Source organism: Leucoraja erinacea, chromosome 13, assembly GCF_028641065.1.
Source record: "Leucoraja erinacea ecotype New England chromosome 13, Leri_hhj_1, whole genome shotgun sequence".
NCBI lineage: Eukaryota > Metazoa > Chordata > Chondrichthyes > Rajiformes > Rajidae > Leucoraja > Leucoraja erinaceus.
Window position 1 is genome coordinate 13469413 of NC_073389.1, and position 16725 is coordinate 13486137.

The window sequence follows — 16725 nt, forward strand, 5'->3', positions numbered from 1 at the left end:
ACTGTAGTTGGGCAAATTACAGATGGAGTCTATACTCTATAGAAATGAGATCGACCGATTGACCAAATACTCTATAGAAATGAGATCGACCGAAATAGTGCCAGCACAATAACCTGGATCTCAACATCAGTAAAACCACATAACTGATTGTGGACTTTGGAAGGGAAAGGATGAGGACCCACAATCCTGTTTATATCAATGGGACGATGGTGGAGAGGGTCAAATTCCTGGGCGTGCATATTTCCGAAGATCTTTCCTGCAAACAGCATACTGATGCAATTATAAAGAAGGCACATCAGCGCCTCTACTTCCTGAGAAGACTACGGAGATTCTGTAAGTTAAAGATGATTCTCTTGCACATCTACAGGTGCACAGTAGAGAGCATACTGACTGGTTGCAACGTGGCCTGGTTCGGCAACTTGAACATCCAAGAGCGAAAAAGACTGCAAAAAGTTGTGACCACTGCCCAGTCCATCATCGGCTCTGACCTCCCCACCATCGAGGGGATCTATCAAAGTCGCTGCTTCAGAAAGGCAGCCAGCATCATCAAAGACCCACACCATTCTGGCCACACACTCATTTCACCATTGCCATCGGGAAGAAGGTACAGGAGCCTGAAAACTGTCACGTCCAGGTTCAGGAACAGCTTCTTCCCGACAGCCATCAGGCTATTAAACAAGACAACAAATAAGCTCTGAACTACAACAGACTATTATTATTGCACTATATTTATTTAATTATTGAGCATGTGTGCATGTGCATATATACACACTGAACTTTTTTTCTCCTGTTATGTACTATGTTTACATATTCTGCTGTGCTGCAGCAAGTAAGAATCTCATTGTCCTATCTGGAACACATGACAATAAAACACTCTTGACTCTTGACTTGATTCTTGATTAAATTTTACAGGCAAGTTTAGTCTGCATTATAATGTCAATACAGGAATTTTGCATCAGTCAAAGTGTGGAAAAGGTTTCCAGATGGCGAGTTCTCATGTCCACTCAACCTTCACAGGAATGACACATCTCAGAAATAACGTACAGATTGATGAAAAAAATATTGCACCTTCCCTTTACACATTTGCACCATTAGCCAGCACAGCATCTAATCCTAATTTAAAAAAGCCCAAATCTTTTGTCTTGTACTTGAAAGTACATTTACAATATAGATACAAAAGAGCAAAAATTGCTTGTCTATTAATAGACGTGCTTCAGATGTTATTTCAAAAACATGGCAAACATTCACTGAAGCCATTTGCTTTGAAACGATAAACAGTTAGAAAAAGATGCTTTGGTTAACATTCATCTTTCAACTGTATCTATTCAGGGATTAACAAGAAAGGAAAATGGATTTATTGTGCCTTAGAGAATCTCAGCCATGGGCTCCATGCCAATCAGGAACCAACTTGCTGAGTAAACATTTTTTTTTAATATATCAGTATGGTATTAATTTTAATGATTTCCTAATTTTTCTCTTTCCCATAAATCTCCGTCCTGAAAACGGATGGTTTCCAAAGACCATATCCCAGGAACCCATGAAGAAGATTGCACACATCCTAACATAGTTGAAAAGTTCAACAAATCAACTTTTTCATGCCTGCTTTTTGCTTTGTTGGTTTAAAGGGTAGAAAGAGAAGGTCGATTTCTACGTAAAGGCATTAAAATCAGTGGGTGTCCACAAGCAGAATTCAACATCACTGGAGCATGAATCCTGAAAGGTGGCACCAAACTTGAGAATTAACAGTGGGCGAGGGGGAGGGGGAGGCAGTGGGGTGAGAAGATGATTTGGAGGAAGGTATGGTGGTGGAGCGATGGCTGGGAGGGTGATCACAAGGCGTTGGGTGCAGAGGATGACTTTGGATGGCATGTTTGAAACCAAGGGGGTGATTGAAGGAAAGGAAGCAGAGGGGCATGTCTGTGACAGTGACCTGGTGGAGGACGATCACTGGCGGGGAGGGTACTTCCCAGAGCCATGTTGGGGAAGAGGCGTCAGTGCCAGAGGGTGGGACGGGGGAGGTGTTGACGTTCAGCGCCTTCCCACCAAGAAGCTGACTCACACGGTGACTGCAGAAAGTCCGAGAGATTTTGTGAGAGAGAGTGGAGAGAGGTGGAGAAAAGCGAGCAAGGGAGGGAAAGAGAAAGAGAGAGAGAGAGAGAGAGAGAGGCTGAGACGAGCGGGACGGACTGACTGACGGAGTGAAGCGCCAGCGAGAGGCGGGAGCGTGCTCTTTGGACCAGCTTCGCTTCGCCGCCCGGGCGCCTACAACACCATGTCCACGACGGAGGAGAGCCGAGTGACGGCGGTGACTCCGCTCAAACTGACCGGCTTGGTGTGCGTGGTCATTTCGCTCTGCCTGGACGTGGTGGCCTTACTGAGTCCCGCCTGGGTCACCGCCGACGGCCACTTCTCCCTCTCCCTGTGGCTGAGGTGTTTCCGAGCCAGCCCGCTCCCCGACGCCGACTGGCACTGCAAGTGGGCGCTGGACAGCGGTAAGCAGCGCGTCTCCCTCCCTCCCTCCCTCCTTCTGCCGGGGGACAGCAGGGGGGAGCCGGGGTCCCGGGAGGGGAGGGTGGGGGTCTGTGTCTGTCACCAGCTGGACGATCGACAGCGAATTTCTAACGGGTTGGAGAGCAGCCGAAATGTTGCAGGAACTGAGAGGCGGATTGGACATTCGGGAACTAATTCGCGAACAACTGCGTGCAACAGAATACTCACTGGGCTGCGTGGAGACAGATAAATAAATAGCTTTGCAGGGACCGGACATAAACAACTGAATCGGTGCCAGGCGGAGTTGAGTTGGGGCAGATTTCACAACCAGAAAGGAATGGTGTACAGGCGCTTCGAGCAGTTGGCGAGAACTCTTCGCTAGAAACATTAACCGTTAGAATTATTACCCAAAGGACGCTCTGAGGAGGAACTGTACGCAGGCAATGCAAATAATAGGCTCGTGTTGTGTTGTTGGCAGAAACCCCGACTTCTGCAGTTAACAACGGAGAAACACAGGGCTGTGGAGGCAGGAGCAGACAGCATGGGGATTGCTGCATGTTGACAAACAGGCTCTGAACTCAAAGAATCGGAGACACTCGCTGTGACAGAAGCATCCGCTGGCATTCTGTTCGGAAACATTGTTGATCTCAAATATATTTCAACTTGTTAGATATTGGCAGCGAGAAGCGTCACTTGGACAGTTGTACATGGCAAGTTATTTACAGGCAATATTGCAAACAAGTAAAATGTCGTTAGCTTCGAAAGAAAACAGATTGAATCCAAACAGAAATTAGACAGGAAGAGATGTTGCCCACCGATGGACAAATAAGGAGGAATGAGTACATTGACAGGTCGATATAATTAGACAGGTGTTAAGATATTACAGACTGACATAATGTGGTCTTGAGATGGAAGAATCGTGGTGACAGTTGTATTCAGGGCAGCGTGCCAACAGACCAAAGGGAAAAATATTGATAATAATAATGGAAAATGCCGGAAGAACCCAGCAGGTCCGGCAGCAACTGAGGAAAGAGAAATAGTAAACGTTTCAGGAGTGGGACTTTTATTTTCAGTTAAGCATATATTATGTCTTATAGCAATCAATAAGTGTCTAATAAAATGTGGAAATTACTAAATACAATAAAGAGTTAGAGTAAACAAGTATACACGCAAGGATATTATCATACTCTCATAAACCTTGTATTAACGCAACAGCTGAGCAGATGTGAAATTTAACAATGACCGTAGACATATCTGGGTAGAGAGTAGAGATCGAGGGGAAAGAAAAAGAAACAGGCAGATAACACAGACTGTGAATGGCTTGAATGCAGCAGTGAGATGGGGGAATAATAGAGCACAGGGATTGGAAGGGATACTCAGAAAGAGCAAGGAGTGCACACTGCGTGACTTGAAGAATGTGAGAACAGAATAGGTGAGCAATGGAGACATCTAAAATGCACACTAAATTCAAAGTAGAGATTGAGAAAATGAGAATCGTGGAGTGAAATAGTGAGGACAAAGCAATAAAATAAAGAATAACTATTTTAGAGTTAGAGTAGAATAGAGACTGATGAAAAAACAGATCAGGCTGAAAACAGAACTGAACTGCCCCCCCCCCCCCCCCCCCCCCCCCCCCCCCCCCAAAAAAAGGAGAAAGAGAAACAAAGCAGTACGGCAAGGTTTATACTCATTGCTTTGGTAACTCAGTATGGTGTGAACTGGCCTGCTATTATGGGCCTGGAACTGTAGGACATCAGAATGCAAAAGAGTTTGTTATTCTGCCACTTTTTCTTGAATTTCAACCTTAATCATCAAGACAAAAGTGCAACTATAAAAAATATTTTAACTTGTAAAGACGAAGGCTCTATCTCTCATTTATATTTGTAGTTTGCAGGATAATAACAGCTTAAGAGAAATATAGAATGATTGACTGAAATTCAGCAAAAGAGAAAGCAAGAATGCTAAAACCAATTCCTAATAATCATTGCCGATTGTCGTTCATAACTAATCCACTGCTGCACTCTCTGTTTTACTTGCATATTTGATATGTATTTTAGATTTTATGTCCTTATGAAAGCGAATTGTCAGCTAGTCTCTGAAAATAAATTCTTCTTCAGAGGAATTCAATAACTGCTCTTTCTTCTGTTTTCATTTTCACTTTGCACAGATGTTTAATGAACTGCCTTCATCAACAGTTTTATTTGTAGCTATTTCATTAATCAGAAGTAACAGATCAGCAGTAAAGGTCCCTCAGAAAAATGTCAATTCATTTTGCATTTGCATTGACCATTTACTCTCCCCTGTTGTTTACAACCTCACCTCATGGGTTTGCAGGCGTGAACAATTGTGAGGCCTCTGGACCTTTCCCAGGCTGTGCATCAGACAATGTGGAGTTTAGTTAGAGTGGTGCAGCTTGTGGTTTCCTAGGAGACTTGCCATCTAACCAGCTCTGTTTATTATTTGTATGAAGTCCCTTGTCTGATAATACAAGCCACATAACGCTCAACAATTGACATGTTAATGGTGCCTATTTGTAAAATATGAATAATCCACTTCTACTAGATTAAAAAAAACATTCAATTGCTGGGAGAATGAAAGGAAAACAGTGGCAGGATGATTTGCGACAAATGTTAACCAGCTGTAAGGAAGAAGAAAGCCGTTTGCATTCCCTTTTTCCCATTTTTACAGGTGTCTTCTTTTAAAGCAATAATTGAGCTGCTTTTCAAAGATATTCTTGTGATAGAGTCATAGAGTGATACAATGTGGAAACAGGCCCTTTGGTCCAACTTGCCCACACCGGCTAACATGTCGCAGCTACACTAATCCCACCTGCCTGCATTTGGTCCATATCCCTCCAAACCTGTCCTACCCATCTACCTGTCTAACTGTTTCTTAAATGTTGGAATAGTCCCTGCCTCAACTACCTCCTCTTGTAGCTTGTTCCATACGCCCACCACCCCATGTGTGAAAAAGTTATCCCTCAGATTCCTATTAAATCTTTTCCCCTTCACCTTAAACCCATATCCTCTTGCCTTCGATTCACCTAAACTGGGCAAGAGACTGTGCATCTAGAGTCTCTAGTGTTGTGATGCTCCTCACACAGCAGTGTGGCTTATAAATAGAAATAATGCTTCATTGTTCGTAGTGCCTCCAGACTGAAGTGAGCCAAGGTTATTGAACTCTTGCTAGAAGTCAGCTTCTGAATATGGTCCTTGGTCCTGACATTTTTGCTGTTATGTTTTGTGGAAAATGCCAAGTTTTATTTTGCTGAAATGATGTCCAGAAATAGTAAGTAGACAGAAAATGCTGGAGAAACTCAGCGGGTGAGGCAGCATCTATGGAGAGATGGAATAGGTGATGTTTCGGGTCGAGACCCTTCTTCAGACTGATGTCGGGGGGTGGGGGGGGGGGGGGGGGGGGGGAGGGGGAAAAGAAAGGGAGGATGAGACAATAGAACAGTGGGAGAACTGGGAAGGGGGAGGGGTAGGAGGGAAAAAAAGCAAGGGTAATCTGAAATTAGCGAAGTCAATGTTCATACCGCTGGGGTGTAACTACCCAAGCGAAATATGAGGTGTTGTTCCTCCAATTCGCGCTGGGCCTCAATCTGACCTTTCCCCTCCTCCCAATCCCAATCTGACCTTTCTGTCCTGGGCCTCCTCTGACAATGGAGGAGGCCCAGGACAGAAAGGTCAGATTGGGATTGGGAGGGGGAGTTGAAGTGCTGGGCCACCAGGAGATCAGCTTGTTTAAGACGGACTGAGCGGAGGTGTTCAGCGAAACGATCACCAAGCCTGCGTATGGTCTCACCGATATAGAGGAATTGACAGCTTGAACAGCTCCGTGCAGTAGACGAGGTTGGAGGAGGTTAAAACGTTCATTAAAAATTATATGTTCTTATATTTTTTCCTGCTGAGTTGTATTGGGATAGTGATTATAATAAAATTAAATGTGGACACTGTGCTATACTGGGTCAAAGTGTTTTGATCAATCGAGAACATTCCACAATTTAGGGAGGTTTCCTGTCTCTGGACATTCAGTGAGTTGAACTCAGTTTCCAGTAAGAGTTGTTATAGAACATAAATCTTTGAAATAATTTGGCACTGATTACTAGCCTCAGAGAGACACTGTGATAGAGATTGACAATAAAACATTCTTAATTGTGCAATGAAGAGTACTTTTCCATAGTCAGGCATGTTGATGCATTGGACCTGAAGTTAGACTGCAGAATGCAAGTAAAATAAAGAGAGGCTTTTCAGACAAACAAGAGTTTTCAGACAAACAAGAGTGTACAGCTTTCTATTGGCAGGTATTATTCAGGTATGCCAGGAAGAATTTTAGGTTGTAATACCCACACCATTTCTGCAACATGGACAGATGCTCATTGGAATCACCACAAATCACATTTTCATTAAAATATCTTAATTTAGTCTATGTTATTGAGATTGTGGCATTGAAATAAGAAATATTACAATTCAGTTTATTGTTGGGTCTGTGGGGCACATACAAATTATTGACTTAATGGGAATAACAGAAGAGAACAATAGACAATAGGTGCAGGAGTAGGCCATTCGGCCCTTCGAGCATGCACCGCCATTCAACGTGATCATGGCTGATCATCCCCAATCAGTACCCCATTCCTGCCTTCTCCCCATATCCCCTGACTCCGCTATCTTTACGAGCCCTATCTAGCTCTATCTTGAAAGTATCCAGCGAACCGGCCTCCACCTGAGGCAGAGAATTCCACAGACTCACAACTCTGTGTGAAAAATCCAAAGGAGCAATAATCTAAAGATAGACATAAAAAGCTGGAGTAACTCAGTGGGTTTTGGATCGAAGTCCTTCTTGAGACCCAAAACGTCACCTATTCTTTTTCTCCAGTGATGCTGCCTGACCTGAGTTACTCCAACATTTTGTGTCTATTTTCAGTGTAAACCAGCATCTGCAGTTCCTTCCTACACACTTGACTCTGGAGACCTTGGGATGGGATTGGCAGTGAAAGGTCATCATTCAAATTCTAAATACCTTTGAATAGGTGCCTGGCAGCTGTGATGTGATAAGATGGATAGAAATATCCAGCTGACTCAAACTGATCCATTCAAGCACACCCATTCAGGGACAACTGTTGCTAAGCTTTTACTGCCTAGCTGAGCTTTCAAACAGTGAAGGCAAATGTAACTTCTGTATAATGAATGCATTGAGAATAACAGATACTGAATTGTATTATGACAATAATATGGTCTGGAAGATATTGGTGTTTGTTGAGGCCACAAAGTTTACGTAAGGAGTCCCAGGAGAACCATCCACTGTGCTCATGAACATTTTGCCCATATTTCTCCTTGGAAATATTGCTTACGGCAGCTGTACAGAGGGTTACAGTGAGTTTTATCTAGTGATTAACAGAGATACAGCAGAGATAATTTCAAGGAGATAAAGACTTTTTAGCAGTTGCGAGCACAGGGCTCCTTAAAGAGAAGGAATGATGTTAGTGAGATAGCCCACAGAGACATACATTGTCTGGTAAGGTCTGATTCAGTTGAAAATAAAACTAGCCCAGCATAGGGCTAATTAGTCCCCAAAAATACGTGTGTTAATAAAGATTAATTAAAACTTGCTTTCTTGGACGCAGGTTTGACATTTAATTGCATTTAGTTCCCAGCATTTACTTCTGTCATTGTCGACTGTTCCTATTTTTGCATGTTAGCTGTTCACTGCTTTTTCTCACAATTGTTGCTGTGAGCAATTTTGTATGGGTGTGGGCTGTAATTCCTGTGGCTTGACGATTTAATTCAGCAAGGCAAGTTTGCAAGGGTTAACAGATGCAGGTGAAATGATGCCTGAAGATTTAATCCTTCTAAAGCCACTGCCTTGGGAGTTGTACTTACAGACCATGGTAATCTTAAATTGGCATGGCAAAAAAGAGCTGTCTTTGCTGTCTTTTACCTCGTAAGAGACGTTCTTACTGAGCTGCGCCATATGTTTCCGATTGACCCAGCAGATAGCTGCTTGAACAAGGAAGTGTCCTCCCTTGAATATAAAAATCAGCAATGCAATGAGGTTATATGGCACTGTACTCGTCCATGCCCCAGCAGAAAACGTGACAGATCACCTGCTGTGCACAACAGTATGCCGCGCAGTGTCAGGCATATGACAGATGCTTTGTTCTGAACCAGCGACACACTTATCACTTCTCCTGTGAAAATGTGGCATATGTTGAAGGAGAAATAAGGGCAAAATGTTCCTGAGTACGGTGGATGGTACCCCTGGGACTCCTCACACAAACCTTGTGACCTCTATGAACACCAACGTTTCCAGATTGTTATCATTGTCATAATACAATTCAGTATCTGTTATTCTCAATGCTTTCATTATACAAAAGTTACATTTGCCTTCACTGTTTGAAAGCTCAGCTAGATTGTAAAAGCTCAGCAACAGTTGTCCCGAAACTGGCTTCTTTGAATGGATCAGTTTGAGTCAGCTGGATCTTTCTATCCATCTTATCACATCACAGCTGCCAGGCACCTATTCAAAGGTATTTAGAATTTGGATTATGATATTTCACTGCCAACCCCATCCCAAGGTCTCCAGTCAAGTGTGTAGGAAGGAACTGCAGATGCTGGTTTACACTGAAGATAGACGCAAAATGCTGGGGAACTCAGCGGGCCAGGCAGCATCTCTGTAGAGAAGGAATGGTTGGTGTTTCAGGGTGAGAAGGGTCTCGACCCAAAACGTCACCCAGCAGGTTTGTGTCTAAAAGTCAAACCTGTCATGTTTGTAGGGACCAAAATATCAGTAACCCCAATTACAGTATTAGAAGAGTCCTCATTAAGATAAGGCTACTCTGAAATTGTATGCAAGACGGACATTTACTCTGTATTGGATTTCTTTATTTCTTTAGAAAGTAAGGAATTATTGAAATAAAATGCGGTGCTCACAATTATGCCCATTATGTCTTATTGAAACATAACACTGTTGTAATGTAGGAAACCTGGCAGTAATTTTGAATAAAACAAGTTCCCACAAAGGACATTGCACCAATGACCAAAGTAGCAGTATTGATTAACAGATAAATATTAGCCACAACACCTTTTATTCAAAATAAAGCAATGGAATGTTTTGTGATCATTTAAATGAGTGTAATGGGGTATTGGTTGTGCACCCCATAGAGTCATAGAGTCCTACAGTGTGGAAACAGGCCCTTCGGCCCAACTTGCCCACAACATGCCCCATGTACACCAGTCCTGCCTGCCTGCATTTGGCCCATCTCCCTCTAAACCTGTTCTTTCCAAGTACCTGTCTAAGGATCTGAAAGATAGCACCTCCAATGGTATAGCAGTCTATCCGTACTGTTCTGAAATGCTAGCCTAGATAGTTACATCTTGAGCTTGTAACACCTTGGGGCAGAAAAGTGATACACATTCATCGATGGAAGTTGTGGCATGTTCAAGCTGCCCCAAAGGATGTCATGAGAATCTTTTGTTCTTCAATCAATTGTCTTCTGAAGTCAAGCCAACTAAGATATTGATCCATGAATCAATTTAAGAAAGGTGTCTGGTTGGTATTATTGGCAAATACATCACTATTCCTTGCTCTTACTTATTTTTAATCTTGGTCTTGGACTTCTTCCTTGTGCTTATTATCCATATGATTAAAATGGTTCTTCAGGAGAAAATAACAGGATTCAATATTAAGTGTCTGAATCCTTGGCTGCACAAGCTATCTCAAGCCAATCTTTGGTAAACAAAATTAATCTTGGACTGATTCCTCAAATTGATTAATGGCTTTAAATTTTAAAATCTTAGCGTCATTATGCTTTTGCTTACATTATAGTTTGGCCTCTTTTGAGGGGAAACAACACATCATCCAGTTGACATGTATTTTGAAGCAGTATGCTTAGATTCTGAGGCCAGTGCCAGTTCAGAACATCTAGCAGTTATCTGTCTCCCTGCAAGCATGTCAATTAAAAACTTTTCTGAAATAGCATAGGAATATAGAAAGTTAATTGGTATGTTAAAGCATGGTAACGCCCAATGTTGAATCTGCCAAATGCACTCGGAGAAAGCATGAACCCAATGGTTCATCAATGGTAAATAAAGGTGGTTTACAATATCTCGAAATTCCAGGCCAATGTTTTAAGGTCAAATAATCATTAATAGTGGATTTGAATAGGCCACCTGTTGGGAAAAAGTCAATGAAATTACTTCCCAGAATGGTAACAAAATGGTCTTTGTAATAATCAGATCTACATATTGGGTATCTCACCAGGAACTGAAGATTGTACTTTCAGTTACCACGAGTTAATTACTACATGGAACTATAATGTCTAAAACTTCCAGGTTTTTCACGTAACGAGCCTTGGATAATGAACCAGGAGCCAGAGATCTGTATTATTATCGTTTATTGTCTGGCATGGGTATTTCACTTTCTCCCTTGGTTTTATTTCCATGCCAATTAAAACATTATGCTCAGGCTAAGCATGTAAACAATTTGCTGTTAAATGTTTGCCAAAACCACTACGATTAAAATTAACTTTTGTGCACTGAGATAACAGTTTGGTTATTTAGCTTGTACTGTCATGGAAATCTGAATTTTGTGGCAATATCTGCTCATCTTTATGGAGGCAAGTTATGGATTGAAATTCCACTGCCTTGACTCGAGTACATTTTCCAGGCTGACCATTTGTTTAGTGACAAAACTATCCCATTTAGTGACACCGATTTGAGACTGTGTATTCAAGTTAACGCAAAATGTCCCACAGCATTTGCAGAAGAAGAACTTCAACAAAAATATATATTTGGTCTCCTGGACAATACTTACCATTTTCACCTGCTTCATTAATACTATGTTCTCTGGTCAGAATCTCACTGTATGCCAATTAGCTGCCGATTTCCATACATTACAACAAGTAACTATGTTTAAATTAAACTTCATTTGCAATGAAATGCCCTGGGTTAGTTTAAAGTTAAAGGCAATATAATATCTTGTTTTCTAGACTGAAAATCTGACAAACAAGCTGTTTTTTCCCTGATTCAGTGCAGAACATAAACTCGGTATGCAAAATAATTGGCATTATCTGTATCTTGAGTTGCAGAAGGCCACTAGCCAAACAATCAGACAATGAAACCACCTGATGTACCTTTTGTTCATGTACTGTGCCCTCCAAAATGTTTCGGACAAAGACCCGTCATTTATTTATTTGCCTCTGTACTCCACAATTTGAGACTTGTAATAGAAAAAAAAAAAATCACATGTGGTTAAAGTGCACATTGCCAGATTTTAATAAAGGCCATTTGTAGTCATGTTTAGTATTTTGTTGCATATCCTTTGCATGCAATGACTGCTTGAAGTCTGCAATTCATGGGCATATCTCTAGTGATGCTCTGCCAGGCTTATTTGGGGGCTAGTCCCCTTCAGTTTTCTCTTCAGCATATAAAAGACATGCTCAATTGGGTTCAGATCAGGTGATTGACGACCACTCAAGAATTGGCCATTTTTTAGCTTTGAAAAACTCCTTTGTTGCTTTATCAGTATGTTTAGGACCATTGTCTTTCTATAGAATGAACTGCCGGCCAATGAGTTTTGAGGCATTTGTTTGAACTTGAACAGATAGTATGTGTCTATATACTTCAGAATTCATTATGCTACTACCATCAGCAGTTGTATCATCAATGAAGATAAGTGAACCAGTACCTTCAGCAGCCATACATGCCCAGGTGATAACACCCCCACCACCGTGTTTCACAGATGAGATGGTATGATTTGGATCTTGGGCAGTTCCTTCTCTCCTCCATACTTTGCTCTTGCCATCAATCTGATATAAGATAATCTTCATCTCATCTGCCCACAAAACCTTTTTTTCCAGAACTGTGGTTGCTCTTTTAAGTACTTCTTGGCAAACTGTAACCTGGCCATCCTATTTTTGCAGCTAACAAGTGGTTTGCATCTTGCAGTGTAGTCTCTGTATTTCTGTTCAAGAAGTCTTCTACGGACAGTGGCCATTAACAAATCCACACCTGAAGAGTGTTTATGATCTGTCGGACAATTCTTATGTCATCAGCTGTGGAGGTCTTCATTGGCCTGCCAGTCTCTTTGCGAGTAATAAGCTCACCAGTGTTCTTTTTCTTCTTCATGATGTTCCAAACAGTTAATTTTGGTAAGCCTAAGGTTTGGCTGACATCTCTAACAGTTTAATTCTTGTTTCTCAGTCTCATAATGATTTCTTTGACTTGCATTGGCACAACTTTGGTCCTCATGTTGATAAACAGCAATAAAAGTTTCCAAAGGTGATGAACAGACTGGAGGAAAGACTAGGTGCTGAGAGCTCTCTTATACCTGCACTGGATTTCAACACCGCGGGGCCTGGTGTCCGAGTTCGCCAGTGTCAGAGGTCCGGCCAGCGCGGCCTGAGAACTTTGGACATTGCAGTCTTCAGGGAGGAGGCGGCCGCTTCAGTCCAGGCCGCTGAAGAATCGTTCACCCGACGCCGATGATCCAGCTTCGCGGCAGAGGGCCTGAGAACGTCGAGTTGGCTGAGGAGGCCACATATAGACCCCGACCTCGGGTGGACTATGAGGGGGAGAACTGGATATTTTTAGTGCCTTCCCTCACAGTGAATTCTGCTGTGGGGGGACGTTTCTTGTTGATTTCTATAGTGTACTGTTCTGTGTCTTTTTTTTCTTTTTTCTCTTTTTTTGTTTTTATGGATTTATTGACATTTGATCTGTTCAACTAATTTAATCAATCTCTGTAAAGCACTTTGGTTCAAATACTGGTTTTGTTGAAAAGTGCTATATAAATAAAGATTATTATTATTATTATTATTATTATTATTAAGGAGACATTTAAACACACCTGAGCAATTACAAACACCCATGAAGCCATGTGACCCAAACATTATGGTGCCCTGAAATGTGTGACTATGTATAAACACAGCTGTAATTTCTACATGGTAAAACCAAAATGTATAAAAATCGCCTTTAATATAATCTGACAATGTGCACTTTAACCACATGTGATTTTTTCTATTACAAATCTCAAATTGTAGAGTACAGAGGTAAATAAATAAATGATGGGTCTTTGTCCAAAACATTCTAGAGGGCACTGTAGCTGTGCAGAGATCTCCAATAAATTATCTCACATGCCTACTATTGTTCTGTGACCATCACACAAAGGCTTCTTGCAAGGATTTCTGATTAAACCAATCGTGCATTTCTCACATTTGTTTGTTAGTGGAAAAGATTAGCAAGAAAGATATGTTCTCATCTCTAGCTATTGCTCCCTATGCCAGGTGGCAGAATAAAAATCAATTTACATTGTTGCACCCCCACTCAATCTCCTTATTTTTTAACAAATTGCACTAAAATGTTATAAATGTGCACATTAACTGTTCACATTTGTTTTATTTCATATGCTGATTACACCTAATTTTTTTTATCGAGTCAAGCAATTTGTCTGTTAAAAATGGGAAACTGATTTCTAGATCAGCTGCTGACTTTGAAAAATCGTGTTGAAAATATCTATTTCAGAGATGTGTTGCTGATATTTCCTTGGTGAGTTGTTCATTGTGGAAATAAAACAGACATTTTCCAAATGTTCATTACAGCACATCTGAAGAATGATGAAAGTCATTCCATAAGGGGGAAGATTTAAAGCATTCTCTCTGCTTCAGACAGTTCACACAAAACAGCTGATACATAGTTTCATGCATTTTTACAAGTTAGTAAATTGGACACTTGCTGAATATATAATACCAGATTTGGTCTTTTCCTGTGGAGCACCTTGCCTCTCACTTGCGGCTGGTTTTGTGGTTGGGTTAATCAGTGACTATCATCTGACTACTGTGATGATATCCTGGGCGTTTTTAGGGATTTTAATTTTACCTCTTTTGGAGATCATAAGTGATAGGACTGAATTAGGCCATTCGGCCCATCAAGTCTACGCCAACATTCAATTATGGCTGATCTATCTCTCCCTGCAAACCTCATTCTCCTGCCTTCTCCCCATAACCTCTGACACCCATACTAATCAAGAATATATATATCTCTGCCTTAAATATGAATGAATGATGAATGATGAATGAATGCATGAATGAATGAATGAATGAATGAATGATTGAATGAATGAATGAATGATTGAATGGATGATGGAATGAATGAATGAATGTTTATTGGTCAAGTATGCTCACATACAAGGAATTTGCCTCGGTGCTCCGCTCACAAGTGACAATATTACATACAGTGACAATTAAGAATGACTCATAAAACATTAAACATTAATAATAAAACATGTGAATTAAATAAAATACCAGAGCAAAAGGAAGCTACATTTTTTTTGGTTATTGAGTAGAGCTACTACTCGTGGAAAAAAGCTGTATTGATGTCTGGCTGTGGCAGCTTTGACAGTCCAGAGGGAAGTGATTCAAAGAGTTTGTGGCCAGGGTGAGAAGGGTCAGAGATGATCTTACCCGCTCACTTCCTGGCCCTTGCAGTGTACAGTTCATCAATGGAGGGAAGGTTGCAGCCAACAACCTTCTCAGCTGATCGGATGATTCGCTGCAGCCTCCAGGTATTGTGCTTGGTGGCTGAGCCAAACCAGACCATGATGGAGAAGGTGAGAACAGACTCTACGATGGCCGTGTAGAATTGGACCATCATTGCCTGTGGCAGATTGTGTTTCCTCAGCTGCCTGAGGAAGTACATCCTCCGTTGTGCCTTTTTGACTGTGGAGTAGATGATCCATTTAAGGTCCTTGGAGATGATGGTTCCCAGGAACTTAAAAGATTCCACACGTTTGACTGTGGTTTTGTTGATGGTGAATGTGGTAAGGGGAGGGGGAGATCTCCTAAAGTCCACAATCAACTCCACTAAGAGAGGTAAGTTCCAGGTTGTTGTGAAGGCACCAGGATGCCAGCTGTGTCACTTCCTGTCTGTAGGCAGATTCCTCCTCATCCTGGATCAGTCCAATCAGGGTTGTGTCGTCCACAAACTTGAGAAGCTTGACAGAGGAGTCCATGGAGGTGGAGTCATTTGTGTAGAGAGAGTAGAGGAGAGGGGAGAGTATGCAGTCTTGCGGTGCTCCTATGCTGAGGGTCTGCATGTCCGAGATGTACTTTCCCAGCCTCGCATGCTGCTTCCTGTCTGGTGATCCACTGACAGAGGGGTTCAGGCACAGTCAACTCGGAAAGTTTGGAGTGTAGTAGCTCTGGCACAATGGTGTTGAATGCAGAGCTAAAATCAACAAACAAAATCCTCGCATAAGTCCCCTGGCGGTCTAGGTGCTGGAGGATGAAGTGCAGGCCCAGGTTGACTGCGCCATCCACAGATCTATTGGCCCGGTATGCAAACCGCAGAGGGTCAAGCAGCGGGTTAGTGATGTTTTTCAGCTTGTCCAGCACAAGTCTTTCAAGGGTCTTCATGACTACAGAGGTCAATGCAACAGGCCTGTAGTCATTAAGACCAGTAATCCTTGTCTTTTTGGGTACAGGGACAATAGTGGAGACTTTGAAGCAGGCAGGGACAGTACAGGTTTTCAGGGACTGGTTGAAAATGTCTGTGCAGACCGGTGCCAGTTGTTCGGCACAGAGCTTGAGAGTAGAGGGGGAAACATTGTCCTGTCCCGGAGATTTCTGGCTTCTCTTTCTTCTGAACAGCCTCTCCACCTCCTCAATTTCTATTGTTGGTGATGGAGAAGTGGCCAGATTGATGTTGGATGATTGATATATCCACTGACTTGGCCTCCACAGACTTCTGTGGCAATGAATTCCACAGATTCACCACCCTCTGATTAAATAAATTTCTCCTCATTTCCTTCCTAAAAGAACGTCCTTTAATTCTGAGGCGATGACCTAGACTCTCCAGCTTCTCCCAGCAGGACTGCAGCTGGAGAGCCTCAAATCAAGCAGATTATACACATACAGGAATGAACGTATCTCCTTAACTTGCTGAATATTTATTAAATTGCGGACGTGATTGTATCCATCCTCCCTGGATTTCCAGTCTCAAAACATGCCAGCTTCCTAACACTCCTGGAATACAGCCAGCGCCATTGTGGACTCTTTGTATTCCATGGAAAACCTTATTATTAACCGCAGGGTACATCTACATTGATGTACATGGCGTTACTCCCTTTATCATGTATCTATCTGTACACTGTGGATGGCGCGATTGTAATCATGTGTAGTCTTTCTGCAGACTGGTTAGAATGCAACAAAAGCTTTTCACAGCACCTCAATAAACTAAA

General features: G+C 42.0%; 1 protein-coding gene across 1 annotated transcript in view; it reads left to right on the forward strand.

Annotated features, from left to right (window-relative positions):
* Positions 1 to 2016: 2016 nt before the first annotated feature.
* The window catches only part of tmem47 (transmembrane protein 47), a 31592-nt gene continuing 16883 nt past the window's right edge, over positions 2017 to 16725 (forward strand). Inside the window, exon 1 of the mRNA XM_055644511.1 lies at positions 2017 to 2492. Coding sequence (XP_055500486.1) covers positions 2273 to 2492 — 220 coding nt within the window. The 5' untranslated portion in view covers positions 2017 to 2272. The remainder of the gene's footprint in view (positions 2493 to 16725) is intronic.